Source organism: Pseudoliparis swirei, chromosome 19 (assembly GCF_029220125.1).
Source record: "Pseudoliparis swirei isolate HS2019 ecotype Mariana Trench chromosome 19, NWPU_hadal_v1, whole genome shotgun sequence".
Taxonomy (NCBI): domain Eukaryota; kingdom Metazoa; phylum Chordata; class Actinopteri; order Perciformes; family Liparidae; genus Pseudoliparis; species Pseudoliparis swirei.
The window spans coordinates 24,976,724-25,002,715 of record NC_079406.1 but is presented as its reverse complement, the minus strand read 5'-3'; the positions used below and the strand labels follow the sequence as shown (position 1 = coordinate 25,002,715).

The 25,992-nt window shown below is 41.3% G+C and overlaps 1 protein-coding gene across 12 annotated transcripts in view; it reads left to right on the top strand.

Moving 5' to 3' along the window:
- Positions 1–25,992, top strand: part of LOC130210188 (LIM and calponin homology domains-containing protein 1-like) — a 101,728-nt gene that overhangs the window by 62,678 nt on the left and 13,058 nt on the right. For 6 of the 12 annotated variants that reach the window (XM_056440201.1, XM_056440206.1, XM_056440205.1 and 3 more), the window contains 14 exons: positions 1,085–1,283; positions 4,853–5,111; positions 8,870–9,250; positions 10,401–10,436; positions 12,567–12,717; positions 14,058–14,215; positions 14,541–15,000; positions 17,268–17,588; positions 17,771–17,879; positions 21,541–21,624; positions 21,908–21,975; positions 22,054–22,159; positions 22,905–22,979; positions 23,949–23,977. In XM_056440201.1, coding sequence (XP_056296176.1) covers positions 1,085–1,283; positions 4,853–5,111; positions 8,870–9,250; positions 10,401–10,436; positions 12,567–12,717; positions 14,058–14,215; positions 14,541–15,000; positions 17,268–17,588; positions 17,771–17,879; positions 21,541–21,624; positions 21,908–21,975; positions 22,054–22,159; positions 22,905–22,979; positions 23,949–23,977 — 2,436 coding nt within the window. The remainder of the gene's footprint in view (positions 1–1,084; positions 1,284–4,852; positions 5,112–8,869; positions 9,251–10,400; positions 10,437–12,566; positions 12,718–14,057; positions 14,216–14,540; positions 15,001–17,267; positions 17,589–17,770; positions 17,880–21,540; positions 21,625–21,907; positions 21,976–22,053; positions 22,160–22,904; positions 22,980–23,948; positions 23,978–25,992) is intronic. The other 6 variants (XM_056440207.1, XM_056440203.1, XM_056440199.1 and 3 more) reach the window with 5 other exon arrangements.

Here is a 25,992-nt window from a genome sequence, read left to right as displayed (position 1 = left end):
ATCTCTGTGTGTGTGTGTCTGCTAATTACATTTAATCTGTGTAGACAAAACTGACCAATACATGTAATAAGCAGCCGACTTTTAAAAAAAGCACAATCACAAACTGCAGAGACACTGGGCTATTTCTACATGTAGTGGATGAAGGTCAGGAAGTTAATTGTCGTTGTAAAAACTAAAATTTAGTTGGTGACTCATCGGTCAGTACTGCAGCAACAGGTAGAAACATGTATAAAAACATTAAGACGGGACATTTCAAGCTGATTTTTACCTTCGCATTGAAAATGCGGACGGTTATGTTTTGATCGCCGTGTATTTATTTATTTATTTGTATGCGTGTGACTCGCATAACTCAAAAAGTATTAAACAGAATCGCATGAAATTCGGTGGGATGATTGGTTATTATCCGGGGACCATTTGATTAGATTTTGGGATCGATCGGGTCAAAGGTCAAAATCAAGGTCATGAAAAGGTCAAAATCTTCTTTTTACCATAGCGCGGTCAATTTTTATCCAATTGGCATGCAACTAATGCCAAAATGTTCATAATTCAATGCCCAATCTTGTGATATGCGAAGGTATGCGCTCTACCGAGTGCCCGTTCTAGTTATAAATGTTATCATTGGTCAGTGGGTATTAAGGGAAATTGAAACTGCAGGAAAACAGCAGGGGGGGGTAAAAGCGATAAGTGAGACGGAACCTCTGTGGCAGTACAGCTGAGTTGCATAACAGCCGGAGCAGGAAGTCTCCTGGTAGACGGGAAAAGGCCGTACCGCTCCTTCCATTAGCTGCATTGACAGACGGAGAGAGGGGAGGAGGAGGGGGGGGGGGGTCACTGAGATGAAGAGACGCAGAGGGATTTGAGCAGAAGAAAAGATGAGAAGACGCAGAGACGACGAAGGATAAAAAAGCAGGAAGGCGAGTCGGTCGGCGAGATGTCCGACACAAACGCATTCCTCTGAGGATCTTCACACAACACGAGTTTACTTTGCACGCTATGTTTCCGCACCGTTCCTTTTTTCTTTTTCTTTTCTTCGTAAACGTGGTGCATTTTTGATGTGCGGGTCGGGCGCCTCTTCTCTCCACAGGAGGCGGAGGAGGCGGAGAGCCCTCAGCGCAGCATCCGGGACAGCGGCTACATCGACTGCTGGGACTCCGAGCGCAGCGACTCGCTCTCGCCGCCGCGCCACGGCCGCGAGGACTCCTTCGACAGCCTGGACTCCTTCGGCTCGCGCTCACGACAGACGCCGTCGCCAGACGTCCTGGTCCCGCGCGGCAGCAGCGATGGTGAGAAACGGGCAAACTCCTCGCCGATGGGACGGTATCGCCCGTGGAGGTGTGATCCTGTCCTTTCAAAGTAAAGGTCAAATGGCCATCGTGTAATAGTAGCCAAGACACACACTGTGGCTGAAAGTACTTCTCCAAAGAGAGGAAGATTATCTGGTTAATCTCTCTCCAATGTGGAGATAAAAGGCTCCATTTTTGACTCGTATTATCATGTTTAATCATTTTTAACTCGCGAAAGTATGTTTTTGACTTTGTTTTTTCACAATAATAAGCTCAAAGTTACGCTACGATATTTGTTAGCATTGTACCTCAACAAACCCGAGTGTCCGGGAAGTGGATCCTGAAAGGAAGCCAAAGCCCTTTGTCATGTGTTCACGGTTCACAACTCCTTCTGGACTTGTGCTGTTCATTCTATCCCAGAAAGTGTCACAATTTATTTGACTTTAACACAATGGGAAAAGTGGAGGGAGTCCCCATCACTCTTCATTTGTAATCCCTGTTTCCCAGCGGCCGTGCGTACGAGCGTGGAGCGTGACCTCAGGGCTCCTCCAGTTCTTGTCGTATTCCTGCATGTCGACGGTTATTGATGTAAATGTGTCTCTGTGGAGCTCTGGTACCGCAGGGCACCGACACATGATGAGCACTCCCTCCAGCTGCAGTGTTCCCAGATGTGGAGAGAGAGAGGGCGGGAGGGAGAGAGAGGGGGGAGAGAGAGGGGAGAGAGGGGAGGGAGAGAGGGGAGAGAGAGGGGGGAGAGAGAGGGGGGAGAGAGAGGGGGGAGAGAGAGAGAGATGCATGCTCCTTAAGGATGGAGAGACTTGGACCGGGTCGCTCCTCTCGTGTTTCCACTCGACGAGCCGAGGAGTCATAATTGACCCACTCAGTGGGCGAGCGGAGGCCTCCAGGCCTCTTTTGGACCTGGATCTGTGATGAAATGATTCTATTGATAGAAATGGGAGTCATTTGGGGACATTTGTTTCCACTGAGAGTCGCAGCTGCTTCCACTTGTTCGGCTCTCTGGGAAGATTTCACGCCTTTAGATCTGGTTGAGATGGCGGCATTGTGGGTTTTACACGTTGGTATTGAGTCATAAAGGCCGTAGATTGAGTAAGCATACATCTAAGGGGGGGGGGGGGTCTCAGTAGCACATGTGCTGAACATCTTGGATAGGAATTCATTTTTTTTAGAGAGGTTTGGTTAAATCAGGGCTGCCGGTGTTCATTACCTGCACTTTCCAAGTGTTGATTTTAGGCTTAGCATTAGCACAAAAAAACAGCAACTTGATGGAGATGGAATGCAGGGCTCGGACGGTCGTGGAAAAGTCCTGAAATAATAAAATGGATATTTCCAGGCTGAGAAAAGTAATTGAAAAAAAATCACAAGAGTTTAAGGAAAGGTCCTGGAAAAGTGTTCTATCCATATGTTCATTTACGCTGAGCTTTCAATAATTAATATGCTTTTAAAAGAATGACGCTCAAAATATAAGCCGCCATACGCTCTTTCATATTCGTAGCGCACCTTAGATAAAAAGACATAAATGTTTATTCTTTTAATTAAACTATTGTCTCTCATGCATTAGAGTCATTTCAGGTTATAAACTGAATGCTTTGGAATTCTAAATGTTAGTTTAAATATGAGATTTTCTCAAAATGTTAGGTGATGGAAATTTGGTTCAAAATCCTGGAAAAGTCCTGGAAGTCCTTTGTTATAAATGTGTATCAACCCTGGGAATGGCTGGTCTGCCCAGGGTTCGTACGGTCATGGAAAACCTGGAAAAGACATGGAATATTAAAATATGTATTTCCAGGCCTGGAAAAGTCCTTTAAAACAATTAAATCCCAAAAGTTTTGGGAAAGTCATGCACATTTATTATATTCATATGTTCATTTACGCAGTTTGATATAAATAATATACATTTATATCCATATTTATTCTTTTATTCAAACTATCGTCTCATTAATTTGTCAGTTAAGGTTATATAATATGTGTGTGTGTGTGTGGATCACACATGAACATCTAACAGGAGTTTAAGACATCCGGCGGGGGGGGGGGAAGTCCTGAGAGCGACGCCCTCCTGCAGCACCAGGTGTTGCCTCTGACATTAAAGGGCGAATAATGTGATATTTAAATCCACACAGACGCACACTGCGGCATCCGAGGTGAAGTCTTCCGACCTCGAGGCTCTGATTAAGACTGCAGGAGCTGCACAACACAAATCTCCCCCGATGATTTATGCGACTTGCTTTGTTTCATAAGGCCGTCGACCTGCTCGGGTTTGATTTATGTTCATTTACTGGAGTGCAGTGCACGTAATAACACTGGAAACGCACTTGTTAATGTTGTGTGAGCTCATGTGACGTCGGCACAGCGGGGAAACAGAAGAGATATTATTAGAACGTTAGATTCGAAATCCTGTTTTTCTGCTAAATTAATTTAGTTTTTATTGTTTTCCTCTCTTTGTCGTTTTATTTTTACCACGTTATCCTTCGGAAGGCTGACGGAACACGTGAAATGCACTGTTGTTTGTATTGTGTGTTTATGACAGTGTAATAACTACAGGTTAACATTTAAATGGGTAATTGTATGCATTGTAAGAAAAATATCTGTTTTATAACCATTTCCATCTCTTATGAATCTGAACAAAATGTATACAATGCATATAACGTATATAACTTTTTTTAAATACGTTTCCCAGTAATGATAGCAAAGCACGTAGAATCTCCTTCCCTCCATCTCTAAATCATGAAAACTACTTAACACCGTCTCCTGAATAATCATTATAAATCATAATTGTGTTTTTCTCTCAAGGGAGCATATTGAATGTTTAATTTTTGTAATAAAAGTACAGGTTAACATCTAAATGAGAAAATGTATGCAAAGTAATAAAATATCTGTTTTAGTACTATTATCATCTCTTATGAATCTAAACAAAATGTATACAATGCATATAACGTATATAACTTTTAAAAGTATGTTTCCCAGTAATGATAGCAAAGCACGTAGAATCTCCTTCACTCTAAATCATAAATCACTCCATCGCTAAGTCTCCTGAATAATAATAATCATAATTGTGATTTTCTCTAAATAGAACATATTGAATGTTTATTTTTTGTAATAATAATTATACATACAATTTCTATAACGCTTTTCATAGTACTCAAAGACACTTGTAATAAAAGTACAGGTTAACATCTAAATGGGAAAATGTATGCAAAGTAATAAAATCTGTTTTATTACCATTTCCATCTCTTATGAATCTGAACAAAATGTATACAATGCATATAAAATATATAACGTATATAACTGTGTAAAATATCTTTCCCAGTAATAATAGCAAATAATCTCCTTCACTCTGTCTCTAAGTCGTGAAAAGTTCTCGACACGTCTCCTGAATAATAATAATAATCATAATTGTGTCTAAACTTTATTGAATGTACATTTTTTGCAAATTCAGCGTGTTTGGAAATGCATCGACAAAAAAAAAACGAACCCGCGATGATTATCTGAAGAGCGATGTTGCTGCGTCAGCATTATTTAACCCCTTCCCTCTCCCCCTCTCTCCCCCACAGGCCGCGGCAGCGACTCCGAGTCGGACGGCGCCCCCCACCGGAAGATCCCGGACGTCCGCAAGGACGACATGTCGGCGCGGCGGACGTCCGTCAGCGAGCCGCGCACCGCCGTGCCCTTCAACCAGTACCTGCCCAACCGGAGCAACCACAGCGGCTACGTGCCGGCGCCGCTGCGCAAGAAGAAGAGCGACGGCGAGGACGGAGCGCGCAAGAGCTGGAGCACCGCCACGTCGCCGGTAGCCGGAGAGCGGCCGTTCAGGTGAGTCTCACGGGAGGAGTCGCAAGGAGGTCGAGTTTAGGGGTCAAATCGTGGAAACACGGAAGTGTTGTTATTACCTTCGCATTGAAAATGCGGAAGGTAATGTTTTGATCGCCGTGTATTTGTATGCGTGCGTGTTATTCGCATAAGTCAAAAAGTATTAAACCGAATCGCATGCAATTTGGTGGGATGATTGGTTATTATCCGGGGACCATTTGATTCGATTTTGGGATCGATCGGGTCAAAGGTCAAGGTCATGAAAAGGTCAACATCTTATTTTTACCATAGCGCGGTCAATTTTTATCCAATTGGCATGCAACTAATGCCAACATGTTCATAATCCAATGCCCAATCTTGTGATATGCGCTCTACCGAGTGCCCGTTCTAGTTATGAAAATGTGTTAATAGTCAATATTTTCAATTTCATGATGTCGGAAGTCTGTGAATGAAACATTTAGCCACTTAACATGATGCAATGTGGCAAAAAAACTTTTTCACGGGAGCTTTAAATGTGCTTTTATTTTTGTGTTTTGTCGAAAGCAACTATATTCATATTAATATTATGTAATATTATGTTTTACGAGGTGGTGGTGAAGCTCACGGTGTCATCGCGTAATGAACTGGTCATTTTTTATTATTTTTTATTATAAGACAATACAGAGACATAACACCTAGAGGACGACAAAACAGTGGACAAAACATCATGAAGTCTGAGTATTGAAAAATGATTTGTGTGCGTGTGTGTTTTTTTTATTTGAAAGAAACAAAATGCATAGATGAGGGCAGACGTATATGTATGAGCGTATGCATGTACCTAGATTTGAATTGGTTTTCAGGCAAAGGAAAATAAAATAATTAAGATTAATTAACTAATCAATTACAACCATGAGTTTATTTTAGCTTGTAATGGATTTACCTCGATTTAATTCCACCTTTTTGTTTCTGGCAGAGAATTCAACAAATCTGTTGTTGTAGTTGAAAATACTAAATCTGTGTTTTTTTCCAAAACATTTTTTTACAATAAATATAAATCCTGTGGCACAGCAACACCAAAACAATCACAACATGTCAGTTCAGAGTCTGCATTTTGCTTTTGAAATATTCCTCCATATCTTATCTAATTAATTACTGCGCTACCTACCGCCACCTAGTGGCACGGAGGAGTATTTAATTGCTATTCCAGCCGCTATATTACAGGCTCAGACGCTCGACTATGGCAAATTATTTGCAACGACTAAATAATATATATTTGGGAGCGGTGAAGTAAAATTGGACGTCACCTGGCGATCTCTCGCGGTTTGAACATCCCGACGCTCTCCGCCCGTCTCGCACGTTTTTGCGTCTCAGATTTAGCATAAAAAATTATAGAAGCAGTGGAATTTATTATTCTTGACGTAGACCATGAAGTTTACTTTTTAGACATTCTCAGATTGACAGAATCACCGTAGATGTTGGAAAAATAAATAAAGTTTATTAAAATTAGCATTTTTTAATTTCCATTGGTAAATTCTGTATTGTATTAAAAAAAAGTTTCCGAGAGAAGATGTCACTCGTGGCACGTTTCAGATTGACGCCTAAACCGCTGATTTATCGTCTCTCTGCCCAGTCGGTCCTGATGGAGGCCAGATGTGCGTTTTCATTGGCTCTCCCTCTGATTGAAGGGGGAGTGTGAAACACGACGCGGAGACGAGCGGACGATCAAAGTCTGATGGTCTTAATGGTTTGGCATGTCCAGGGCGCCGATACCAGTTTGATCATGACTCACTGGACGGGTTTCAGATTTGTGTGTGTGTGTGTGTGTAGTCCAAATGAGGACCCCATGAGCCCCAGAATAAAGAGGTTGGGGAGCAGACTGCTTCCACACCTTGTGTTAACATCCATGCAGCGAGCCTCTTCCCCGTAGCCCCCCCCCCCCCCCCCCACACACACACACACACCGAGGCTGTAACTCACCCGATGGCCTTGATTCATTTCTTTCACAATGCCCCAAATCAGTCGCCCAATTCCTCTGGCACCGACGCAGTTCAACCCACAAAAGATATTAGGATTTTTGCATTATTTGTTCATATTTCTCCAATAATAATTTGCTGAGATGCACTGAAAGTACGAAGCATCTTTTCTGCTGCGTCGATGAGTACGCCATGCTAAATCTGGAGAGTTATTTAAAGGACTTGACCACGTCTTGACGCGGCGTTGTAGCTTCTCATTGCAGCTGAATATTTGCCGTGTTAAAGGGCCAGTTCACCCAATGCAGGTCATTTCTGCCTTCATATTCACGTACGGCCATACCTGATGAATACAGTTGTATTTCTTCCACTCAAAACGCCGATAAGTCTACAAACATCTGCAGCACACGGGTCCAAAAACAAAGTCCCAGTTCATCGAGGTAACCCTCATATTTTATTTTCCATCAGGAATGTCTCTCTTGTTATACAATAGGTTCAATTTTCACAGCTGGCGTTTCCATCCAGCCTCTCTTCCTCGCTGGCGCCGCCTCAGGCAGATCACCGCTTCCAATGCAGTTCTCCTCCAGAGAAACATCTCACACACACACACACACACACACACTGTTGTCGTGCAGGTTCTTAACCCAGCCGGACCAGCCAGGAGTCACAAGTTTAGAAACCCGGTGTCGGATCAACGTGGTGAGGATTACGTACGCCGTCAAGAAACGGTATACCGTTGTTTATTTCACGGTGCCGGCGCTCGTTACGATGCGCGATTGCAACGCTTCTCTTCTGAAGAGTCAGTTTATGTCTCCGTTGTTTGTGCACGATCCAGCCCGATCCTTTTTCCGTCCGGCAGTCGGTTCATTTGCAAATCCTCGTCGGACAGTTATTAGAGTCAGACTCCTGGTTTCCAGCTCGTCTTCTGGCAACAGATGTTATGGCGTGCATTTGGGATTGTCAGCGTTTCAAGGGAGTGAAGAAAACGCTCAAAGGAAATGTGACTTGTGTATCGCTGTGTTCCAAGGAAATGAAAGGGGGATTTCTAGGATGGTTTTTTTCTCTCTTTTTTTTTTTAAAGGCTTTGATATCGCCGCCTTTAGTTGGTAACAGCTTGGATTTTTCAAGAAGAAAGCCGAGGCTGGAATTTGTTTGTTTATGTGTTGCCAGGAATTAAATCTTTTCAAAATGGTTGATTCATATCAACGAGACATGGAGTCTCCTTTGAACAGCTTCTTTAAGATCACTTGACACCCCTTTAAATACAAATACAGATTTTATTATTTGATATATATATTATTGTTTATATATAAATATATTTATATATATATTTATAATTGTATATATATAGACATATAGATATATAATAATATATATTTTATATCTATATATAATATATATATTTATAATTGTATATATATATATACAATTATAAATATATATATATAAAATAATAAATATATATTTATATATGGCACACAAAATCACACTCCCAGGGAACACAAACATGTGACCCACCCTCAGGATGTAAGGAAATGAGGCTTCCTTCCCTGACCCTGAACAGGTCTTTTCACAGCCTTTCTCTCCCCGCCGTGCATCCTGGGGGATTTATAGTCCAATAATAACTCCATCAGAAAGTAGCTGTTTATCACAGGATGCCAGACTTGGGATTCAGCGAAGTTTGCTTTGGCTCTGTGCTACTTTTTTTTTATTTAGCTCATCAAAATAAAATAAAAAGCTCTCCCGGAGGAATTATTTTTGCTGCAATAGGAAACCTGGTCGGTACGTTTTAGTTTGCTTTGCTTTCTGCAGCACTCCGGCTCGCTCGTGCTCAGAGGAACTCTTCCACCATTCGACGACTCGAGCCGCGACCCCCGTGGCGGTCGCGGCGAGCCCCGTCGCCTCCTCCGTGAAACATCCACCTGTGACGGAGCAGCAGCAGGCGGAGTCTGTGAGGAAGGGAGCCGCCGGTGTCCCGACAGTCGCAGATGCGGAGCCGCGAGAGACGCAGTCCCGCCAAGCGCCGACTTCTCCCAAGCACGCCTCCGTCCCGAGTCCCCCCCACTTCCTTCCTGTGCCCGCTGCCATGGCAACGGCTACGACCGATTCAGGCCGACGGAAGGGACGGGCGCTGAGTGAATGTGACGACCCGCAAAGAGGGAACTCTCGGTTGGACGGCAGTCCTCCAGCAACGTGAGCCTCCTCCAGCAGCTGCACCACATTTAATGAAAGCAAAACTACACAATTCATCTTCAAAATCAAGGGATTTACTCTTCTCTCTTTTATTTAAATACGCAACGTCAGCGTTCGACCTCAGACCGCGATGCTCCTATCTGGATAACTACCTCAAGATGGCATGAATACAAATTGATAATACTTTCTATAAATAAAAAAAGCAGTTGTTGTTGGGAAGAGGAGGCCCGGAAAGCTGTTATTCATATAATCTGGAGGAGAAGAAACATTTGAGAATGTGAGTTGACCTTTTGATCTGTTCAGGAGACCCAATTAGGGGATAACACTGAATTATATTTGACCCAATTTTAACCTAAATTAATTGGTAATAAATTGGTCAGACCCATAACCAATCAATCAAACATCAACCATTTCAATGTCGGCCAATAAAACACGTCAGTGCCTCGCAGCCGGACATCTCCAACGAAACACATCCGGCTGTATTTCACGTTTTTACGACGACAAACCAAACGGCCTATCTGGACCTAATTTAGCGAAGCTTCTCTCAATTTAGTCTCCTTCCTCTCTTGTGGCGAGAACCCGCAGACCGCACTCTCTCTCACACCCCTCGAACATCACACAGGCGGTGCCGTTAAACACGCCGCGTGAAACCAGGCAGGTCGAGGCCAAACCGACAACCGTCGGTCGCCGACAGAGACGGAGCCACATCCTTGATGTTGCTCTAATAAAAGATTCATGTGCTTTTTTCTTCTTCTTTTTTTTTCACTAGATAAGTGTCAGCTGCAGTCTTAAGATCATTGCCATCTGCCTCTGCTGTATGCTAACAGTTTGCAGGGATGCAGTAAACAGTCTTCTGTTCTGCTCTGGCTGTGTGATGGACGATGCTGCCCCCTGGCGGTTGGTTTGAGGAACATCAGCAAACGCAGAAACTCACGAGCACAATACTAAAAACAATTGTTCACTAGATATCAGATATTCCATCTCTTCGTTGTGAAGTTCACCTGAGTGACTGCTGCATTTCTCAGTGTACTCGCATTCATTTGAGATTGTGCCCTCTCTCTCTCTCTCTCTCTCTCTCTCTCTCTCTCTCTCTCTCTCTCTCTCTCTCTCTCTCTCTCTCTCTCTCTCTCTCTCTCCACGCTCTCTGTAGATTCAGCCGCACACGTAGTGCGTCAGGTGACCCGCAGTAAGTTGTCCGTTTACCACTCGGCGGCCCGGCACTGCTCTGCCCTACCAAGCCTCTCAATAAGTCACTCAGTCATTCATTGAGCCTTTGAATGTAATTTATTTTCTTTTTGCAAGTGGGAAAAGTCTGCCAACGATTGAAGTATTTTAATTCTTTGATCAAAAGTCACACCAACACATATTTTGTGCCAGTTTTTAATAACTTCATGTTTAATTGATTTAAGCCCTAAGAGGCAGGCAAGACAACCTCCTTATATCGTGTGTTTATGACTGAAGGAGAGGTGTGTGTATATCTATATATATAAAAAAATATATATATATTTTTTTAACCCTCCTGTTGCCTTCGGGTCAATTTGACCCCATTCAATGTTTAACCCTCCTGTTACCTTTATATTTACTGACATATTTTACCCTCGGGGTCAATTTGACCCCAGCAATTAAAACCTCCAGAAAATTATTAGAATTAATATTGTTTTCCAAGTTTAAGTGTGAGGTACTTTATGTTTGTTTGTTGACTACCTAAATAGCCCTTTAAATAAATTAAAAAGTTGATATTTCTTATATGTTTGACACAGTGAAAAACAGCCTAGGGTCAAATTGACCCCAAAGAACACCGACATTAAATATTGAATGGGGTCAAATTGTGCAGAACTTGCCCCTTGAAGAATTATCCTTAACTTTATTTCATTAACGGAAGAGAAAACAATTCAATCAATCGCTTTAAATGTATAAAGAGATAGATGTAGATCCCCGGTGTATATCCTCTAGCCCGGTGAAGAGCATCCTGTAAAATGGCCACGCAAACCCCCATTTTATCTTAATTCATTAAGAAGTACTTTAGTTTTAATGGAGCAGCTCCCACACAAATTATTTTCAGGAAAAAAGAGATTAATTTATTTATAAAGACATCACTGAAAAGTGAAATGACTGGACCAAAATATTCCATCAATTTAATGTGATTGGTCCAAAAGTTTTTATTTGAATGAAAAACTAAAATGTCTGAAATCAAGCAGATTTTTTTTTCTACTTGCATTCATTCCTGAAATTGAAATTGTGACGAACGTGAATGACATTTGTGACTTTGCGCTGGCAAACAAACGCTTGATCCGATATCTGCTCATTTCTCTGGGATGTATTCAAAGTGCCTGCAGTCGAGTCCGTGGAGACGACTTCTTACTAAACTATGACATCATCCTCCTGCTTCTTCTCGCCGCACGTTTCACGTAACGCAGCCGTTCATCTTACCAAGCAAATCGTCATGGCGATGTCCTTTGAGGGATGATTTCATAACCAGGAGATGACTCGAATGCTTTGTAATACCCTTCCCACTAAATGATTTAATACAATAACATGACAATCATCTCTTTGATTATAAAAAAAAAACCTTCTGCTACAAGTTTATTCTCCACCTCGCATTGTATGTCGGCAATCCGCCACCGCTCTTCCACTCATGACTTTGTTTTCCCCGTTCTCAGTCTGTGATGGTCCGCATGTTCTGAACCGAAAGGCCTCGTCTGTGTTCTAAACGTGGATGTTTTAACTGGCTGAGCGAATATAAACTGGCTAGTTTCAGTACTCATCAGCTCATTACTCGCAACCACACAGGCACCTGCAGCTTCCAACGGTCTTCTTTAATGTGAACTCGAACCTTAATGTGACGCATCTCCTGTTGACACTATCGTTGGAATGTGACACGATTATTAAAAGGAGGGGGGGGAATGGAGGTGTTTATTAATTTGAATTATTGTCTTGTTTCTAAATGGTGAGCATGAGTTTACCTTTGAAGATGAACACACGCGGTCTTGAAAAGAAGCATCTTATTCTTTAGTCCGTGCTGAGCCAATGGGTACGGGTTATCCTCTTTTCCTAATAATGCTGAATTGGCACAATCATTTCTGTGGAGGATGTGGGTATTCTACGTCTCTAAATGCACAGATTCTGACGTATCGCCTTTTGCGCCATTTTTGAAAGAGGTTAGGTTAAAAGTTACAAACCGACTGCACTAACGGCACAATGCACAATACGACTGGACACACTCACTCGCAAGACGGAACCGCGTCCCGCGTCCCGCTCTGGAAATAACATATCTGCACATCTGTTTCATGATCCATATTCTCTCGTCTCTTCTCAGAAGTGTGAGTATGATCGACATGCGCGGCCAGGAGGAGGAAGAGGAGGAAGAGGAGGAGGAGGAGGCCATGCAGCCTCACAGTCAGGTGCGTCACGAGCTGATGCACAGCCAGTACCACCGGAGGAAGGAAGAGGACGACCACTGGCAGGATGTGAGTGTCTCCGTTGGGTCTGACTGTTCTTATTCCCTCAGTTTGTGTATTTATTTATATTTATATATATATATTTTTTTTTTATACTCCCGACACATGAAAGTGAAAGGAAAATCCTTTTAATCAACATATATATATATTATTTATATATATATTATATATATATATTATATATTATAGAGATGCACCGATCAGGTTTTTTGTGCCGATCACCGATCACTGAAATCAGTATCTGCCGATCCGATAATACCGATCACCGATCACGGTGTTGATTGAAGCATTCTATTTATTGTGTAGCATTATTGCTATGAGGACTATGAGGAAATACATATATAAAGCAACTCAAACATTAAAGAAATTACAGATTTCTTTAAACATTTAGGACTTTTACTTTGAAAAATGTCCTAATTGATGCATTAAAATAGTTTGATTGCTATTGTAGGGGATTTCAGATATGTATGGAACACATCTGCATTATTCATTTCCTTGAACTCTTGGGGAAATCTATTTACAGGACTTTTTTTAACATACAAAAGTCTGACTTATTTTTATAAACTCTTCCTTGGTCCAGTAAAAATGTTTTAATGTTAGCATAATTTAAGCTAAATCTCAGAAACGATCTATAAAGATACAAAATCAGTTCATTGTTACTTTTATATGTTAGTGTATGATTTGTCGACATCTTATTTTGATAAACGGATGTTGTTTCACGTGGTTCTTTCCGCTAACTTTGCAAAACCGGATGTTGTCACCTAAATCCTTCCGCTAACTTTATCAAAACTCTCGCACGCTCCCGATCGAATGTGTTTACCGTGAGCATCAGTCTCTAGGGGCAGACATGTGAGAGTCGGCTAAGTCGACCCAGAGATTCAACTCGGGGGACGGGGACGCCGCTCGGTGGTGAGGATCCCCTCGTGGACCTCTCACTCTGCGGCCCTCGCCGGGCGCATCGTCTCCGTTGCGATGCGCCGCGATTGAAACGTCTGATAGTTCTCACAGATGTTACGTCATCTGATCGGCCGTTTTGAGAACGCCGATCAAAACCGATAATGGGAATATCGGCCGATATGGATCGGCGCCGATCAGATCGGTGCATCCCTAATATATTATAATATATTATATAATATATATTATATAATATATAACACATATATAATAAATATATATATATTATATTATTGTGTCAGGAGTTTTAAAAATGATATGCAATGATTTTAATGTCTGCAGGCCAAAGAAAATGTGTGTTTTGCTGTGACCCAGTTAAACAACTCCACAGCAGTGCTTCAGGTCTCACAACTTGGAACCGAAACTCTCCCCATCGGTCTTCATGTGTGTGTCAGGACCTGGCCCGGTGGAAAAATCGGAGGAGGAGTATCTCCCAGGACCTGATCAAAAAGGAGGAGGAGAGGAAGCTGATGGAGCAGCTGATGGGTGGAGGCCCTTGCACCTCCCACAGGAGGAGAAGCATCAAGACCTACAGAGAGATCGTGGAGGAAAAGTAGGTGGAATGCTCACACGGGGTGTTTGATTAGCGCAAAACACAACTCGTATGATGGGACACGAGGTATTTCTTGGAGAAGAGGCGTTAATCTTCGCTCTAATTCCTCTTAGTGAGCGCAGAAAGGTGACAGCGACAGCTAATTTAAGTAGGTCTCCAATAGAGGAACACATCAAACAGGAAGGGCAGTGAAGTAGAAGAAATAGATGTCAGATGGGATCAAATCTAGTTCACATTTATTAAATGTAAATCAAACCGGGTCATATCAGTTACTTTACATTTCACACTGCTGATTCCCTCCGCTACCTCCTCCTCTCTTCATCAGGGAGCGCCGCGAGTACGACCTGCGAGACGCGTACCGGAGAGCCGGGAGCCACGAGGAGGCGGAGCTCATCCTGCAGCACTACGCCCAGCGCTTCTCCATCAGCGAGACGGTCCTGGACCGCCTCCAGCTGCCGAAGCTCCTGGACCGCAGCGTGTCCGACGACCCCTCCTTGGCCCGCTCTCCCTTCCCCCTCTCCGTGTCCCCCTCCCCCGCGACCCCGGACCCCTTCGACGTGGACCCCAACGGGCCCTTGAGGTACCTGCGGCAGCAGTCCGCCCCGCCTCCGAAGTTCACGTCCACGCTGGAGGCGCGTATCGAGGAGCTCCCCACAGAAGTGCCGCACCAGCGGCCTCAGGTTCGCTCTCGCTCGTCCGAGCCGCCGTCCAGCCGGACCCTGGCGCCCAGACCGGGGCTTTGCTTCCAGCCCCGGCCCTCGGCGGGTGAACCACGGACCTGCAAGGTGAGGCTCAGAGGCACTTTGGCATACACAACCAAATGTACTCGCATGCTCTCATGTTTTGATGAAAGAAATAATCCACATTGTTTGGAATTAAACGGAATAGCAACGACATCTATTGAAAGAGATTATTTTACCCATCAGCAAAATGTTCAACTGATCATATTGTAATTAATCAGGACAAAAGGGATCAGAATTAAATGTATATTTCTTAGAACCCTTGTTATGCTATATATATTATATATATACAGGACTGTCTCAGAAAATTAGAATATTGTGATAAAGTTCTTTATTTTCTGTAATGCAATTAAAAAAACAAAAATGTCATGCATTCTGGATTCATTACAAATCAACTGAAATATTGCAAGCCTTTTATTCTTTTAATATTGCTGATTATGGCTTACAGCTTAAGAAAACTCTAAAATCCTATCTCATAAAATTTTAATATTTCCTCAGACCAAGTAAAAAAAAAAGATTTCTAACAGCTGAGTGTTTGTCAAGGCTCAGGAAACCCTTGCAGGTGTTTCGAGTTAATTAGACAATTCAAGTGATTTGTTTAATACCCTACTAGTATACTTTTTCATGATATTCTAATATTTAGAGATAGGATATTTGAGTTTTCTTAAGCTGTAAACCATAATCAGCAATAAATCAGAATAAAAGGCTTGCAATATTTCAGTTGATTTGTAATGAATCCAGAATGCATGACGTTTTTGTTTTTTTAATTGCATTACAGAAAATAAAGAACTTCATCACAATATTCTAATTTTCTGAGACAGTCCTGTATATTTGATATTATATATATATATATTATGGGATCAGCTCCAGTGACCCTAATGAGGATAAGCAGTATGGATGGATAATGGATATATATTATATAATATTTATTATATAATATATATATTATAATATATATATATTATTATAATATATATATACAATTTATATATATATATGTATATATATATAGGCATCACAGCCTCCTAACGCCATGTGGGTTGTGGCCTTGTTAGGCGTCTCGCCCAGTGTTACCTCCACTTCGGTTCCTTACTCGTGATGATTGAGACCCAGTTAGTGTAACTAGTCTTGACCACTTGGTTACCTCCCAGTGTTGGCTCACAGGCTGGAGGGTGAACTCCCCTCCGGATGCCACAGAACCGCCACGGTGATGAGACGGCTAGGAGAACACGAGGCTCCCTCCTCCCAGAGAGAAGCACGTCATGCTCCAATTTAGCTCCACAGCACTCAACGGGATCCATTTCCTTTTGTTTTTTCATTTCCAAACGGGAATATTCTAAATTAGATCTTTATGTTTTTTTGGGGGGGGGGGGGGTCGGGGGGGGTATTACCAGACCGAACGGAGCGCGGCGATTTTTCTGGAATGTCTTGTCGGGAGTCTGAGCGGAGCCCGGCGTTGAATGGAGCCCTCTGTTCCCTATTGACTTAAGAAGTTGACAAGTAGGGCCCTCTCGATGTGAAGTGGGCTCCGGGCGGACAAAGAGGGCCCACACAGGCCGGAGAGGGATGAGGGGGGGGGGCAGACTGAGAGCCTGCATTCACCCAGCTCCACCACTGTGTCTTCAGTTACCGCTCGTTCGGAGCGCCTCACACACATTGGAGCCTCTTTGTGACAGAGTCCGTCGTGGTGCCGTGAGCCGGATGAATAGCTAATAACGGACAGAGATGAGAGGCCGGCCACGACAACATGCGAGGGCGCCGGGTTTGTGGGTTCATTTGGGGTTCGTCTTCACTTCTTTGTGTGTCGCAAATTCAGTTTCTGCACAACTGAGAATATTTTGAGCGAGAGCTGCATTACTGCGGCGGAAATTCAAGCCAAAGTTTGTCATAAAGATCTATTGAAAAAGAATATTTGAATCTCGTCATATTGTAATTAATCAGAATTAAATGTACATTTCTTTTGACCCTTTTTATGCTTTATATACATTAAAAAATATATATATGTATATATATTATATTTATACATATATATTATATATAAATATTTATATTATATATATAATATACATAATATATTTATATATAAATATTATATTTCTTATATAAATTTATCTTTTTTTATGCTTTATATATACATATATAATGTATATATAAATGTAATATATATACATAATATATATATTATTTATGTATATTTAAATATAATATATATACATAATATATTTATATATAAATATGTATTTTTATATATATATATATAGATATATTTACATATATAAAGCCAATATTAAACGTGTTGTCGTCCCATTCAGGCGGATGGTTTGTTCCGAGTCAACGGCGACATCGGGAGTGTCGACGTTCCCACCACGCCTGAGAGTCGAGGAAGGGAATCTCCTCCTCGTTTCCTGGCGTCTCCTTCCAAAACCAGCAACAGTGCTGCGGGCGCTCCGTCGGCAGCAGCAGCCTCCCCGACACGCAGCCCACCCCCCTCGACCAGAGGTCAAGACGCCCCCGCGGGGTCAACGAAGGCCGAGGAGGCGCCAAGTGGCTCGGAACCAGCTCCTAAAGACGTGCAGGAAGAAAGAGTCATCCATCATTCAACAGCACCCAGCCGGCCCACCTCGCTCCCATCGGTCAGGACGATTACCTTTACTAATTAGTTGTTAAAATAACTGTTAGATATGTGTCTATACATGCATTGTACAGGCTTTTGGCAAGTTTCTTCAAGACTAGAATCAAATGCTTTCCTCACGCACTACATATGCCTCTTGATTGTATTATTATTCATCTTTGAAACCTCCTGTGATGCTTCAAGGAGCTGCAGAAGCCAGAAGAAAGCTTCGTGGAGGCTGGAAGCCACTCGGCAGCTGCTCCAGAGGAGGAGAAGTCCAACGCTGCAGCGGCACGCCACGCGCCTCCTGCAGGTCTGGGCCGCAGGTTGCTCTACTGACCCCGAGTGGTGGATCTTAGACTTGTGTCATCCAGATCATGGATTTTTAGAATTTGACCTAGAACATATATATATAGATATTAGGGCTGGGCATGTTAACGCGTTAATCTTGCGTTAACGCATCAATTAATTAACGCCGACAATTATTTTATCGCGCGTTAACGCAGGTTTTATTATTTATTTTATTATTGTAAAAATGTGTTGCTCACAGGCTTTTATTTTGTAAAAGTCTGCTACTGATTGCTGCGGAACCGGAAAAGAAAGTCATTCGCGGTTTAACAAACATGGAGAATCTCAACAAATGACGGCAGGTATGAGACGCCCTCGAGACACACATCACACGGAGAATACACGAGTTGTATGAAAAGGAGAGGACTGCAAAAGCGACAGCTTCACAACGTGCTGTTGCTCTCACTGGGGACGACTGGACATCGGGGGACCAGACGTCCGGTTTTCCCCGGACATGACCTGCTTTTGAGACCTAAAAAATGCGTCCGGCAGGGATTCCAAAAACGTCCGGGATTTTGCTTCGTCGGATATTTGTGTTTCTCTGGGTTTTCATGAACTAGGATTTACCCCTTACAAGTTTTGGAAATGGTATCTCCCTTACGTTCCACCTTACGTGAGCTCTGACAGTATAGAGAACAGTCATTGGTCGACTGATCTCAGGGTTGCCAGATACACGAAAATTATCCTCCAAATACAACCATTTTGAGCCTTTGGTACGATACTTCACCATCTCCAATCTGGCAACACGGAGCACCTTGCCGCCTCCACGAGTTCATTGTTGTTTGTGCTATAAACTCCTAAGAGCGCCGCCGCTCCCATAATGCACTACGCGCTGTGCGTAGGGCACCAAGTCCTGAGGGGGCTCCACAAAATAGGCAACTAAAAAATCCTCATAGTTATAGTAATTATAATGCTGATATTATTTCAGTCTAGAAATATTAGGCACCTTTTAGGCATGTATATCACAAGACAGGCAGAACAAGAGAGATGTTTAATAATCAGCACCCCTCCCCCCCCCCCACCCTAACCCTCTTTTTCACAAACTCAAATCTGGTCACCCTACTGGACATCACTCGGTAACCACAATGACCTCGGAGTTACTGAGCATTATATTGATGAGAAGTGGGCGCTGCATTGACATGCCCTGACTGATGAAAACAGAGGAGAGACATTCTGCTGAAACGTGCGCGGGACACTTTACTGGAGTTGCACAGCAGTGGAATGTGTCAAATAAAGTCACCATACTGAGCACAGATAGTGCACGAAATATGATCGCTGCTGCGAGACGACTGCCTTCTGATCATGTCCCCTGCTTCGCTCAGTCTCCAGCGCTCTTTCACAGTGTCTCTGCAGAACTGCGTTTGACAATGTCCTGACAGATTTTATGGCACTTTAGTTTATATGGCAGTACATTTAAAATAAGTGTCACGTTCTAGGAATTGACAAACTGCACTGAAAGTGTTTTCTGGTGTCTCACTCTAACAGGGACAACAAATGTTATGGCACTTTCATTCATATGGCAGAACATTTCAAATAGAAGTGCGCAAAACACTACTTTTGAATTAATTATTGGATTTTGCATATACAAATGCGATTAATCAGGGAAATCATGCGATTAATCGCGATTAAAAATTGTAATCGTTGCCCAGCCCTAATATATATTTATATACATATATGTCTATATATATGTCTATATATATATATATTTGTCTATATACACTACCGTTCAAAAGTTTGGGATCACTTCGAAATGTCCTTATTTTTCAAAGAAAAGCATTGTTTTTTTCAATGAAGATAACATTAAATCAATCAGAAATACACACTATACATTGTTAATGTGGTAAATGACTATTCTAGGTGGAAACGTCTGGTTTCTAACGAAATATCTCCATAGGTGTATAGAGGCCCATTTCCATCAACTATCACTCCAGTGTTCTAATGGTACATTGTGTTTGCTAATCGCCTTAGAAGACTAATGGATGATTAGAAAACCCTTGTGCAATTATGTTAGCACAGCTGAAAACTGTTTTGCTGATGAGAGAAGCTATAAAACTGGCCTTCCTTTGAGCTAGTTGATTATCTGGAGCATCACATTTGTGGGTTCGATAAGACTCTCAAAATGGCCAGAAAAAAAGAACTTTCATGTGAAACTCGCCAGTCTATTCTTGTTCTTAGAAATGAAGGCTATTCCATGCGAGAAATTGCAAAGAAACTGAAAATTTCCTACAGCGGTGTGTACTACTCCCTTCAGAGACCAGCACAAACGTGCTCTAACCAGAGCAGAAAGAGAAGTGGGAGGCCCCGGTGCACAACTCAGCAAGAAGACAAGTACATTAGAGTCTCTAGTTTGAGAAATAGACGCCTCACAGGTCCTCAACTGGCAGCTTCTTTAAATGGTACCCGCAAAACGCCAGTGTCAACGTCGACAGTGAAGAGGCGACTCCGGGATGCTGGCCTTCTAGGCAGAGTGGCAAAGAAAAAGCCATATCTGAGACTGGCCAATAAAAAGAAAAGATTGGTATGGGCAAAAGAACACAGGCATTGGCCAGAGGAAGATTGGAAAAAGGTGTTCTGGACAGATGAATCCAAGTTTGAGGTGTTTGGATCACACAGAAGAACATTTGTGAGATGCAGAACAGGTGAAAAGATGCTGGAAGAGTGCCTGACACCATCTGTCAAGCATGGTGGAGGTCATGTGATGGTCTGGGGCTGCTTTGGTGCTGGTAAAGTGGGAGATTTGTACCAGGTAAAAGGGATTTTAAATAAGGAAGGCTATCACTCCATTTTGCAACGCCATGCCATACCCTGTGGGCAGCGCTTGATTGGAGCCAATGTCCTCCTCCAACAGGACAATGACCCAAAGCACACCTCCACATTGTGCAAGAACTATTGAGGGAAGAAGCAGGCAGCTTGCTGTCTGTAATGGAGTGGCCAGCACAGTCACCAGATCTCAACCCCATTGAGCTGTTGTGGGAGCAGCTTGACCGTATGGTCCGCAAGAAGTGCCCATCAAGCCAATCCAACTTGTGGAGGTGCTTCAGGAAGCGTGGGGTGACATTACCTCAACAAATTAACAGCTAGAATGCCAAAGGTCTGCGATGCTGTAATTGCTGCAAAAGGAGCATTCTTTGACGAAAGCAAAGTTTGAAGAAAAAAAATAATACTTCAAATACAAATCATTATTTCTAACCTTGTCAATGTCTTGACTATATTTTCTATACATTTTGCAACTCATTTGATAAATAAAAGTGTGAGTTTTCATGGAAAACACGAAATTGTCTGGGTGATCCCAAACTTTTGAACGGTAGTGTATGTATATATGTATAAATATATACTTGTATATATATAGACATATATATACGTGTATATATATAGATATATATATACGTGTATATATAGACATATATATACACGTATATATAGACATATATATATATATTAGTGCTGTGAAAAATAATGCGTTAACGCGTTATGATTAAATTACAGGATTAATTTGTTTATTTTTTTAACGCATGCGCAGAATGAGCTTCCAATACGTCTGTTGTTGGTCGTCTCTACAGCAGCATGTCATTTTGTCTCTACGTGTCGCGTTAACACTCCTCCGATCTCCGTCTCGCACGCCGCAGAGCTCCGATGCCGGCGTGTGCGTGCACATTGGGACGAAAAAAAGTCACTTGCATCCCCCGCTCAGCCGCGATGCGCGCACACTGGTGAGCAAGTTATGTGCACCCCTGTGTATAAATGTATATATCCGTCTTTTGTCATAAATCGTTATGTTCTCACAAAAATATACCGAGAATATCGGTAACATGTGATTAATCATGATTAATCCACAGAAACCTGTGATTAATTTGATTAAAATGTGTAATCGTTTCACAGCCCTAATATATATATATATGTATATTTATCGAAGACACAAAAAAAATGATCTTTGAGGAAAAACTGTGAAAGGAAAGTTCAACATAAAGTATTTAAACTGTGTTTGTGTTTCAGAAGACAAACACGCCAACGTCGTCCAGTCAGGAGTTGACACGCGGGAAAGTCAGCTTGCAACTTTGCAGGTGAGTTTGCTCCCAAAACTAATATAACCGTAAAAGAGCCCCCGACATCCAACGGATAAGCTTTGAATCTCCCTGCAGGCGAGTGTTCCCAGTCCCCGGGACTTGTCTCAGAGGAGAGAGAATTTACCGAGCTTGGCCGCTCCAGGGTCATTTGAATATCACCCACCGAGGGACACGACAGCAGGTCGGTGAACGCTTCACATCCGAATACTGAGCCAGCAGCTTCTTTTCCATACATCCCCTTGGTTTCTAGTTTGATTAGCATATCCTCCTCCCTGCTGGCTTGTTTCCCCTTTTGCCTTTCGGCCCTGACTCTCTTTCTGTTTCGTTGTACTGCAAAATGTTTAGATGAGAGTTAAAGGGGTGTTCACTTCTGTGTGATTATTATCAATCTGCTTAATATGACACTTGCTTCGGTATGGAGAATTCTATTCAATTTTCTTGATGTAGACGGATAAACAAGCTACTGAGACCTGAGATCAAACTAAAACGAGCACAAAATAAGTTTAATATTAACTTCCCAGATACTGTTATATTATATAATTAATACATATATATATATACATTATATATAGTATTTTTATATTTTTTAGTATTTATATTCTATTTACATTACATATTATTTTATTATTATTAGTATTTTTATATATATATATATAAATAATATATATTTATATACAGCATTGTTGTTGTTTTTTCTGCCTTTATTGTTCTTTTTAATCTAGTGGTGGACTTTTTACTAAATCTGAATTGCCTCCTCAGTTTTAATTGTAATCGATTTACAGTGTCACATGAGCAGCAAAACCGTAAAAGTATTCCCCAATTTGATTTCTCCAATTCTCTGTTGTCCATACCAACTCCTGGTCTCTCCCTTATCGCTTCCTTCCCTCCTTTCCTTCCACCCGCATATTTTTTTCATTTCGCTATAGAAATTGCAAACAGTGTCAGGTCTCCGCTGGCAACCAGCAACCCTAATTTACGCTGGGAGTTCTTCGTTCTGCCAGGTAAAGCCCTTCATTCATCCGTGGAGCTCATGTCCCCCGGCTGCTGAACGCACAGGGTTTCCCTGTCGGGGTTTTTTTCTTCCCACGGGCTTTACAACAGCCCCTCAGTACCATCTCTTGTTTGTCTCTCATCTCCAGAACGCTGTGGATGATCAGTGTCGCGCTCTCGCTCCGTTGTGAACGTGTTTTGAGTGTCCATCGTTAGTGTTCTTTACTTTGAGTCATACTGGTATCATCACGTTGGAATGTTTTAGGAACCTCGATCAACTTTATGAATGATCAGTTTTATGTTCGCCTCATTGTGCTTCACAAAAAAGCCACAGCATTACTTCTACCTCAACGAAAGGTGCTCCGATCGATCAATATTCATCCTAAATAGTTTGATCTCTGGTCTGTAAATGATTCCAAGATATATATATTTATATTTAGAAATATATATTTATAAATATATACATTTAGAAATATATATTTATAAATATATATTTTTATATTTATAACTACATATATTTATATAAATATATATATTTTTATATTTATAAATATATATATTTATCTATATAAATATATATATATATATATATTATTTATATATATATATATTCCTTGACATATTCGTCAGTTGTGTGTAAACTAAGTGAGAGAGATGAGCAGACGCACATACAAAGAACAGAGGAGCAGAATAGAAATGGGTTTAAAAGGAGCATCTTTAACCTCTGTCTGAATCACTCCTCAGAGAACATTATATTTCTAGCTCTACACGTCAAAACAACAGCAAGATAAGAGCTCTTAATCTCTTTCTCTCTCTCGCTCTCTCTCTTGGTTTTCCTTCATCGGCGTCTTCATTGCTTTAAGCTGGCAAACCAACACAAAATGTCTCCCATCAAAAGGCATTTAGTCACATGACGTGTCCAAAATGTTTGTTATGAATTGTATTTTTAACGTCTGTCCTCCGTCACGTTTCCTCCACAGAAGAGATGGAGAAGGATTGTCGTGGAAACGTGAGTACAAAAAAAACTCATCCGACAACACAATAAACCCCGTTTTACCGCTTCTCATGTGGCTTCCCTCCCGGGGTACGGGGGTGTAGTTTAACTCGCTGCATGAACACACAGAGACACGCTGAACACGTCATCCACAGGTGAGGATGAGGGGAAACTATTCAGCCAAAGACTTTCATCTCAATCGAAACATAACCTCAACCAAGAAACATATGAATACGAATGCCGGCATCTTCACCTTTCATCATCATTTTTTTTTGTATGCTTTATTTATTATACAGTGAGAACAGGAAAGTATTCAGACCCCTTTAAAATATTCACTTTCTTTCATTGCAGCCATTTGCTAAAATCAAAAAAGTTAATTTTATTTCTCATGAAGGTTCACTCAGCACCCCATCTTCACCGAGAAAAACAAATGTAGACATTTTTGCAAATTTATAAAAAAAGAAAAACTGAAAATATAACATGGTCATAAGAATTCAGACCCTTTAAAGGGGTCTGAATACTTTCCGTACCCACTGTATAGATATATATATATATTTACATTACCGTTCAAAGAAAAGCACTGTTTAATGAAGATAACATTAAATTAATCACAAAAACACTCTATACATTAACCGTTAATGTGGTTAATTACTATTCTAGGTTGTTAATGAAGTCTCTACAGAGGTGTGTAGAGGCCCATCTCCAGTGTTCTAATGGTACATTGTGTTATCGCCTTAGACGACTAGCGGAGAGGTAGAAAACCCTTGAAAACCCTTTTTATGTGAGCGCAGCTGAGAACAGTTATTCTGGTGAGAGAAGCTATAAAGCTGGCCTTCCTTTGAGCCACAAGTTTGAAGAACAACATTAATATTTAAAATAAAAATCATTATTTCTAACCTTGTCAACGTCTTGACTATATTTTCTATTAATTTTGAAATTAATTTGATAAATAAAAGTGAAAACACCAAATTTTCTGAATGACCGTGAACTTTTGAACGGTCATGTGTGTTTTTTTAAATCTTTTTTTTAATTGATTTTGCAAACGCGTACAGGAATGAAGAGTAGTACCACCCCCGAGAAGTTGCGGCGTACAGAACCGTCAGTTGCTTGGAGGTTGTGTAGCTGTGACACGATGTCACTAAATGCACAAAGATAATAAACAAACTACCACAACGTCACTATTTACAAAGATAATGAACAAACTACCACAATGTCACTCTTTACAAAGATAATAAACAAACTACCACAATGTCACTATTTACAAAGATAATTAACAAACTACCACAATGTCACTCTTTACAAAGATAATAAACAAACTACCACACTGTCACTATTTCCAAAGGTAATAAACAAACTACCACAACGTCACTATTTACAAAGATAATAAACAAACTACCTCGATGTCACTATTTACAAAGATAATAAACAAACTACCACAATGTCACGATTTACAAAGATAATGAACAAACTACCACAACGTCACTATTTACAAAGATAATAAACAAACTACCACGATGTCACTATTTACAAAGATAATAAACAAACTACCACAATGTCACTATTTACAAAGATAATGAACAAACTACCACAATCACTCTTTACAAAGATAATAAACAAACTACCACAATGTCACTATTTCCAAAGATAATAAACAAACTACCACAATGTCACTATTTACAAAGATAATTAACAAACTACCACAATGTCACTATTTACAAAGATAATAAACAAACTACCACAATGTCACTATTTACAAAGATAATAAACAAACTACCACAATGTCACTCTTTACAAAGATAATAAACAAACTACCACAATGTCACTCTTTACAAAGATAATAAACAAACTACCACGATGTCACTATTTACAAAAATAATGAACAAACTACCACGATGACAGCAACTTCAAGCACATTTAAATACAGTAGGAATTAAAAGACTTGGAAACTACATACAAACCAAATCCTTTCATCAGTTTCCTGAGATCGGGTGTTTGTGTCAAACTGCCGAGCCGCCACACACACACACACT